The following is a 9465-nucleotide window of genomic DNA, read 5'->3' as shown; positions in this document are numbered from 1 at the left end:
TAAGCACCCTCCCCCCCCCCCCCCCCCCCCCGTAGTTCTTGAGAATATTAGCCCGCGTGATTACATGGGCGTATGTTTGCTGTTGCCACGAAGCAAAACACTTCATTAATTCGAGCATTACATGCCTCAAGCCAATAATTTGAAACATTAAAGAAACATTAAAGAAAACGCTATTTTTTGTGGTATTAAAGCTCGTATCTTAACGTTCAACCCTCATGTCAACTAAAAAGAAAGCTCTACATGTGACAAGCTCAAAAAAAAGAACGTTTTAACTAAGAAAATGTGATGAGAGACTCTTACATATGAAGTGTTGGATTTCTTTCACGCCATGAATTAAATGTGGCATCTGATACGAGCTTTCTTAAACTCTTTGTCAACACAAATAACTTTAAAATAGACTACCAGTGAGGCAGACGTTTCTGTTTGGGAGTCAGATCTTTGTGAATCCATTGACCATTGCAGAATCAAGAATTATTTAAGGGCCTGGGGATTAATTGATCAAGACAGAAAACAAATGGCACCAAAGTATGTAATTAAAACCCAAGATATCTTTGGAGTTGAATATCAGCAGAGCTTATTAGATAAGACTCCAGTTAATATTCAGTGTATTTAGACATTTTATATATGCAAAAGCATATTCAAAATTCTGTAAATTTAATATTCAGTAGGATCTGCAAACATATGTCGGCATACAGATCGTTTGAGAATGCTTGACATGGAGACACTTATGTCATTATTATACTGCCAACAGAAAGCGAACGCAGCTGCTTGGGCATTTAATCCTGATTCACATAGGATTAAAGATAGCCATAGTGACTGTAAAAATTTGGCCTGAAATAGTTTCGTTATGAATATAAACCTTGAGTGCCTCAGCAAAGAGGAAAAAAAACCCAGAGACATCCAAAATTGTGGATTTCTAATTCAGTTTACCATATACACAGCTTTGCTGCACCTCTTGGAATGAAAATACAGCCTCATAATTGAATTTGCATGCTTGGTAAAAAAATAATATTTGCACAGTACTGCATACAAGTAGAAATTAGTGTTTTCTGAGACAGACTCTCTGTTCCCTGTAAATTAGAGTACATGAGCTGTAGACCTTTGTAATGGCCTACCTGAAAACTGAGAGTCTGGCTTGTCCGTGATTTATTATGTTTTGTCAGCTGCGTTTCACTTCATCCTACTGCAAAGGTAATGTAGCTCTGTTCACTGAACAGGATTTATAAAGACCGATTACCTCAGAGCAACATCGTTAGAGTTTGAACAATCTGTTATAATTACATCTCTTAATGATGATCAGGTTTTGTTTTTAAAATAATCACTTTCTGCAGGGAATCGACGTTGTGATTTACAGTAGTTGTCTGCCCTTGCTTTGAACCCTTCATTTCCTGTTTTCCAGGACTCGTTAAGATGAAGGAATGTAGGTTTGTGAAATTGTTTCAAATGCAAGGTTAAAATATTAGAATGATCACTTTAAAAGATAGGCTCATAGAACCACAAAACCTCTAAAATCAGCTGAAATCTAACCCAGGAGCATTCAGCTGGTATCTGTTCCTGTTAGTTTTTAATTTAAAAAAAAAAAAATTCTCAGAAAGTCAGATTTTTGCATAAGCTCTTGCATGTGATAACATCAGCTTGAGGTGATGAATGCTGAATGCTGTCTGTTACCAGTTACCCAGTGTTGTCCTAAGTTTCATGGACTTCAGAAAAAAAACAGCTCTGACGCAAAAATGACTATCCCCCAATCTTTCAATATTTAAGGTAAGAGGAGATCTACAAAGCTAACTGACTGCAACATACACCTGAGTCAATGGGTTTGCAAGCTGAGTTTTGTTTTTCCAGATCTAAATCCTTACCACACACCTTACCGTGTCCGTAGCCCATGAAACCAGTAGGCCATCAGGGCGGACTTGGACAAACACACCTTTTTAATGGACTACTGGAAAGCTAGTGTTAGCACATTGCAGGGGACACAACTCAAAGTGGCAGGACTACCTGCTGCCATCTTGGATGGCTCTACTTACTGCAAGAATAAGGTGTTCAAAGGAAAAAGTCAAAGTTCAGTGAAGTTGCAGGACCAAGCGCAATGTAACTGGTATCACAGCAACTTATCTGGAGGAATCCGCGCAGTGAAGAAAAGGCAAAACAAGAGAAAAAGCCCTGCTGGGTAAAGCCCTGAGCAACCTGATGTAACTTTGAAAGTTGCCTTGCTTTGGATGGGAGTTGGACATCGTGACCTCCAAGGTCCCCCCAGCCTAAACTTTTCCATTATTTCTGGAGTTGTTGTTCAGAGGTCACTTCTACCAATCAGGTCTGGGCAACAACAGAGGGCAGATGTAGGAGCACAAGAGGAACATGGTTTAGATGAAAAGGGAAGAGTAAGAAGGTGCAGTCTGAGCACTGGTGGACCATCCAAAACCCAGGAGTTGATAGAAACTCTCTGGATCTTGGCAGAGTAACCAATGCAGGCTGTCAATAATAGCTTGAAATATAGAGACCTTCCATTTGAGGATGGGTGAGGGATTCTGTCTCGGAGGGACTGACCGAAGATCTGCAGGTAGCAGAAAATTTGGATGAATATATGAAGTATATGAATGAAGTATAGAATATATGAAGCAGAAGAGAGGGACTGAGGCCTTGTAGCAGCAACTGTCTTTGGAAGAAGCTGATGAAAGGTAATTGGTAGGTGAGGTTGCCTGGAGGGATACGCGTATGAGAGGAAATTCAGGAGAGTTGAAATCTTTCAGAAGAAAGAAGAGTATAAGTAAAAATTATCTTAAAACAGGAAAAAAAGAAGGATGTCCTTAAGTGATCCTGGTGGTCATGCCAGGATTTATTTTTAATTGAAAACGAGTTATAAAAATAAGTTTCCATTATTTTGATAATTACAGGACATTATATGATACCGTTTACGTATTTATTTATCAGTTTCAAGTTTATAACTCTCATCATCTGTTTACCAGATTGTTCTAACAATCTTGCTGAAACACATTTATTTTAAATCCCTATACAGAACAGCTGTAGTGATAAACTGAAATGTTATTCCCAAGTTCTACTTTGGATCTGCTGATATCTGGCTGAAGGACCCTTGTTTTCTAGGATAAGCTTGTTTAACATGCACTGAAAGAGGAAAAATAAGCTTCAGAGACATCTTTTGTTGGATTGTTATTCCAAACATAAATAGATACATTTTTCCCAGGACTTTAGCACTTCAGTGAATGGCAAGGAATAGCCAAAATTTCTTCTTCTTTTAAAATAAATATTAGTTTTAATAGCTCCGATCAGTCGTTAAATCAGAGTATTCGTCTTCTCCTGTGTCAAAACAATGGGAATAAATGCAAACATACTTTTATGCCTTTCATGAATTATTCAAACAATCGTCAAATATTAAGATGATGTTGTTATTCCCTGGTTAAAGTATGTGCAGCTAAAATAAACATCCATATTCTGTTGCTGACTCAGCAAATATGACAGCTTTAATGTTAGCTGAGAAAAAGAAAATATTTAGTTAGACTGAGTTGCAAAAAACTGCGTAAGTCTTATTAGCTACGCGCGATTTTTGTGAAAACTAAGAAACATCACCGAGCTATTTTAAGAGCATCTCTGCCTCACTTTTGCTTCGTGTTCTCCTCAGTAAGTCAGTCAGTCAAAATTTTGTACCATAATTATAAAACAAACAGCAAAATTTAACACAAGAAGTTAACTCATCCTTCAATCATGCCCATTAGCGAGCAAAATATGAGTAAATACCCCCAAAGCATAATTAGATTCAGACACTGGCAGTGTTTCCTGCCTTCATGGTGTATCTGCAGGTTACGTATTAACCGCAGCAATCCTCCAGCTCTGTTTCCGTCCTGCTTGGGGGGCTGCTGCTCACGTGGAAGAACTGCCTGCAAACTTCTTGAGGTGAAACTTTTCTAAGTAGGGGGAGTGGAAATAGAGGTGTTCTTAATGAGGTGGCTGGATTTGTGAAATTCTGGAAGAAGTAGCAGAGTAAATAATGCACGGTCCTGATTTTCTACAGTTTTAGGGAGCAGCGGTCCCTGCGGACTGCCTGTTGTGCATTGCTGTCACGTGAGATGTAAGAATTATGAGGCAGACATGGTGTATAAGGACGGGCACGCTCTGTGTAAGCTTGTATTGTGCCTTTAGCTTAAACATTTATTATATTTAGGCGGTGTGAGGAGTAAAATAATTCCTTAGCAGTGCAGTAAGAAGCATGAAGGCAATCTTAGCTTTTCCAGTGTGTGAGTATCCTGGCCTAGGAGAAGTTGAAGGAGAGGTCTGGGAGGGGGTGACTGATCTTACCTGGTTTTGCAGAGAAACACGAGGGCCAAACATGACGATGCTTTCAGATTTTTCCTGAGCAGACAGTGAGGGCTGTCACTGGTGGCAGAAGGCAGGCAGGTGCCGGGAGTGGGGTACAGTGGAAGAGTTGCAAAACTGGTAAAAGCTCAGCAGCGAGAAACTTAGAAGCGAAGACCAATATTTGTGTAGTCATTGTTTCCATACAAAGAAAATCTTGGGTTTGTACAAAGAATCCCCTTGTCAGTATTTGGCTTCTGTTAAAATCTTCATTTTTTTTCCTCTTGATTTCCTTCCATTTGGTGAAATGAATTATGTGATTTCAGTTTATTCTCAGGTGGATAATGTCTGCTTAGAAAAGGACTGTAGCCAGGGTAACTTGTTTTAGTTCCAGAGGACTGCGGTCCCTCTGAGTCAGAAAGCAGGTTGTAATTGATGAGGAAAAATAAGAAAAATCATATAATGTACAATGGCAGCCTGTGTTCAGCATGCCGTGTTCATACGGGGTGCAGCACGGGCTGTCTGTATCTCCTTCACACTAATGAGTACATTGCATTAAATAGGGGAGGGGAAAAAATATATTTATTTTAGCTCAGCTGCTCCTTTCATTTCATGATCTCTCTTTTGCAGACACCAGTAATAATTTTAAAAATAATAATTTTGAAATAAAACAGACCACTAAAACCTATTTGAGATAATTACAATAGAACACTTGAAAAATAAAGTTGATTTCTCTTAGGCTGCTTACTATGCCTGTATGAGGGCTGGGAACAGCCCAGCATCACGTCTTTGTTTCCCCTCTCCATCCCACAGCCGCTCCTGGTCCCTGGCACCCTCGCTCCGAGCCGTGTGTTCAGCTTTGGCTCATAAACTCGTTACCTGAATCCCAGCCTGACCTCCTTATTGACCTGAATACTCTAACCTGGAAATTGCTTCTGTTCCCTAATCGCAGGGAAAACGTGCGACTCCACTGTCAACTACTGTGAGTGCAACCCCTGTTTCAACGGAGGATCCTGCCAAAGCGGGGTGGAGGGGTACTACTGCCACTGCCCCTTCGGTGAGTACGCTGCTGCTCCTCCCTGCTTGGTCTTCCCTTCCCTATCGATATTTCTCAGTATTTCTTTTTTACCTGCATAAAACCGAGGGATGCGTATGTGGGTCCCGGTCCATGGGCAGGTGTCGATCATCTCCTATCCCTGTCCTCTCCGTTTTTCCCTGGCTGCAAGAGGGAGAAGCCAGTATTTCTGCCAGCATGGCAGGAGATGAAAGGACTTGGCAGGGTTGGTGGGGAAACTGTGGTTGCTGGGGGCCACCGTGAGTCGTGCTTGCTCTCCTGCCTGATAACAGACACTTTTAGGAGAGCTGAAGGGTAAGACCACTGTAAACTTGTCTTGCCACACAGTATTCTTGCATCTTAGTGTTAAGCTAGAAGAAGGGACTTTGGGACGATAGTCAGAGGGGAGGGCTTGGTTTTCTTTTGAGAAATTTGCATAACTTGACAAAATATCTGTCAGGCAAGAATTAAAAAGCAGCCACATTTTTCTGCAAGCGAGGAGCACAACGTTAGGTGTTGGTAGGTGTGCTTTAGAGAACCTGACCAAATCAAAACAGCTCTTTTAGCCCCCACCAGGACTTGCCCGTTCAATTTATTGTGTGTTGATAAAGCTCTGAGTTCCAAAACCAGTGTACTAGTCCAAGAACCAGAGAAGCATATAGTACTGCCAAAATAGTTTTAATAATTATTAGAATTTAATTATCCCAGATTTAGTTTGTGTAATGAGCCCAATAAAGACACAAAACAACACATATGTTTTAAGGTACCATGATAAAATTGCAGCAAGATTGGTCCTGAATGCAGATTAATCCAGAATTGTTCATGAAAGTAAATGCAACTTGCTAATCAAAAACCAGATCAACCTGAGGAATTGCCTGCAGTGTTTTAAGGCTGCTGAAAACCCTCGCACAGGAGTACCGTTCTCAGTACACATTTGTAACTACCCCTGAATATGGTTTCCTACTACCATGTGGAATATTTGCTTTATTCTGGTTTATTTCCTTTGTTTTACAATTCCTCAGAGTTTATTCATTTCCTATATAGCCACAGTCCACTGTAAATGTAACTAATATTCCTCAATTAAGTAAGTTTCTTCTCATTGTTGCTGCAGTAAAAAGAATCAAGGGAAATTACATGACAGAGGTCTGAAAAGAAATATGTAAAATGCACCAAAATATTCAGATCAATAAAAACATGAGAAAGCATCATGGTTTAATCACACGTAGAAAAAATTGTCCGATTCCAGCTTTTACTTTTCATTTTGCAGGTGTTTTTGGGAATCATTGTGAACTGAACAGTTACGGATTCGAAGAGCTGTCGTATATGGAGTTCCCCAGTATGGATCCAAACAATAATTACATCTATATAAAGTTTGCCACTATAAAAAGTAATGCCTTACTGTTGTATAACTACGACAACCAGACCGGGGAGCGGGCGGAATTTCTGGCCTTGGAAATCGTGGAAGAGAGGCTGAGGTTCTCCTACAATCTTGGCAGTGGCACGTACAAGCTTACCACAACTAAGAAGGTGTCTGATGGACAATTTCACACAGTTATTGCCCGGAGGGCTGGAATGGTAAGAGACGCTAAATCGAGAATCTGAGATGAGTTCAGCCAAGTCACTCTGGCTTCCGCATCAACTCAGAGGAGCATAAAATTAGTAACGTGGTGTTTGCTAGCAGAACCTCCAACTTGGGGAAAAGTCGCCCTTGTTTCTGTCTTACTCCAGCTGACTCAAAGACCTATAATGGGTTCTTTAGTGTGATGATGACGATAAAGAATAATTAAAAAAACATGTGCCGTGCTCCGTACTCTGAATGTGAAAAATGAGAGCCAGAAATAATTAACGAAATAAAATCATGCGCATGAGGCTAATTAACCGATGCAGATTACAGGGAGGATTATGAGGGAGGGCTAATTAACCATAGTAACGATAAAAAGCCTCAAAATAACTTTTCTCAACATTTGGAAAATAGAACCAGACAAACTTAAAGTTCCAGGCATCCCTGACCTCCTTGAGCTAGGTCTGAGGTTTTACCGGTCTCATCAGACTGGAGGCCTGGCTTTCCTCTGTAGCATACGTCGTTCAAAGGTGCCACGCTCAGAGGGTTTTTTTGGTAAGAGGGAGGGAAGTTGCTTTTCATTTTGTGCCCCAGAAAGCGACTGAGGGAAGGAATTCTGCCAAAAAACTGGACTGAGACAACTGATTGCCATATGTCTGGTACTTTGACCCCTCTCCTCCCTTCTTTTTTTTTTTTTTCCCCAGTAAATGTGTTCTATGCCTCTTCTCTCATTTTTTAATAATATTTCCAAAGCAGAACATAAACCAAATGCTCTTTGAGTTCAGGCCAAGCTTTTTGACTCCACAGTGTTTGAGTTAGAAATGAAACCAAATCTATTTGCCATCCGTAATCAGGAACTATTGCCCAACAGCTCCCTTCTCAGGCAGAAAGGGCAGTCACATATTCTTCCCGTGTTTGAAATTAAAGTCATATAAGGAGAGTATATGGTTGGGGCTCCACATTTTGGTTTATATATTGCAAGCCAGAAGTGATGCAGGGAATAAAAGCATAACCTGTGCAACCTGTGCAGCTCCTCCTGAGTCCTTATGGAGACCTCCCATCGTGATCTGCTGCAGTGCCGCTGAGATACAACCTTTTCATATTGTTAAGCTGCTCTGTTGGGAGCCCCCTGCTGAAGAGCTTCAGGTCTGGGGTGATGTGTCCATAGGCAGAGATGTCCCAGGAGCTGGTCTGGGGTTCTCCTGATCTTCCTAAACAGTGCTTTTTCTTCTCTCTTAGGAAGTCTTGGGCCTGAAACTGCATTTCAGTGGCGTAGGGCAAGGGCTGATTTCTCCATTTATTGAGGGAGGGGTGATTTAGTCTTCAGGTGGATTTGCAAATCCATTTGCTTGTGTGTTTGTAGGAGTTATATATCCAAATAAATGAAGGATGACTGGGATGTTGAGTAATGACTTTGTTTTCATGTGCCTTAATATCAGATACTGAATAATTTGCATCACAGCTTCCAAATTGTAAAGTCCGAGGGTGCACCTAAATCTTGAGAAGCACCAGCTTCCCATTTTAGCAGCTAAATTAGTGTGATGTTTCCATCAATAATATCTAAATGGTTAAGAATAGGTGCGAACATTAAAAATTGCAACAAATAAATGAAATACACTTAAGAAAAAATCAGAGCAGGAAAATGTTTTGCTTGTAGATAGGCCAGAGCGCTAGGCTGTAGGAGAAGAGATAACATAAAGAAGACTGTTTACAGAAAATCTCAGTTATGAATGCTTTAGGCTGAAAGCAAACATTTAAGACAATCTATACCTTTGTGTGATTTTTGTTGTTGTTTTTATATTTAAACCTTCTCAGTAACATCAGCTGTTTACAAACAGAGTATGTGAAAAGAATAGCCTTTGTCTTAGCTATTTCTGCTGCAGGAAAAATGTCTCCCGGGTGTCCAAAACTGTATAAAATAGCCCCCCTTCAGGATTCCAAATCTGTCATTTCCTACAGCACAGTGGGATTTTATCGGAAACTGGTAAAATCATTAAGTTGTCAGTCCTGAGCTATTGCAGAGTGACAGGATAGAAAGTCTCATAATGCAGCAAGGTAACCGTAGAGTAATGCTTAAGTAACAAGCAGGAACATTTGACTAACATTAGAAAATAAATTGTATGAACTCTGGTCCAAGTAAAATACATTCTCAAATATCTGGCCCTTCAGCTGGGGTTGTAGCTTGGCTTTCACAGCGCATAGCGATGTGAGCTAGGGAGATTACGCTGACTGAGCTAAGAACAAAAAACTCATTTCATTTTTTGTTGTTGATATTCTGAAGGAAAATAGGCATGCGTCTGATGGCATACAGGCCAGCCAGCTTATTATTCTTTCTGTGAATTGTTTCATTTACACGGGGCTATAATCTGCTTTGGAACTGCAGTCAGGAGAATGAGTTTGCTCATTATGTCTGGAAAGAAATTCAGGATAAGCTTTCATTAAAAATAACAGATTGGACAGTTTAGGCATGCTGTAGGGCATGATTTAGGGTGAAGAGCTATGAATTTATTTGGTCAATATGGTGCGTCAGCTCCCAGTATGTATT

At 40.4% G+C, this 9465-nt stretch overlaps 1 protein-coding gene across 1 annotated transcript in view; it reads left to right on the top strand.

Annotated features, from left to right (window-relative positions):
- FAT4 (FAT atypical cadherin 4) overlaps nt 1-9465 on the top strand; it is a gene marked incomplete at its 5' end in the record, with an annotated part of 131916 nt that overhangs the window by 108077 nt on the left and 14374 nt on the right. Inside the window, 2 exons of the mRNA XM_010143675.1 lie at nt 5258-5362; nt 6627-6934. Of these exons, the coding sequence (XP_010141977.1) occupies nt 5258-5362; nt 6627-6934 (413 nt within the window). The remainder of the gene's footprint in view (nt 1-5257; nt 5363-6626; nt 6935-9465) is intronic.

This window comes from Buceros rhinoceros, unplaced genomic scaffold, assembly GCF_000710305.1.
Source record: "Buceros rhinoceros silvestris isolate BGI_N320 unplaced genomic scaffold, ASM71030v1 scaffold8969, whole genome shotgun sequence".
NCBI lineage: Eukaryota > Metazoa > Chordata > Aves > Bucerotiformes > Bucerotidae > Buceros > Buceros rhinoceros.
The sequence above is the reverse complement of the archived record's forward strand: the minus strand, read 5'-3'. Positions and strand labels throughout refer to the sequence as shown.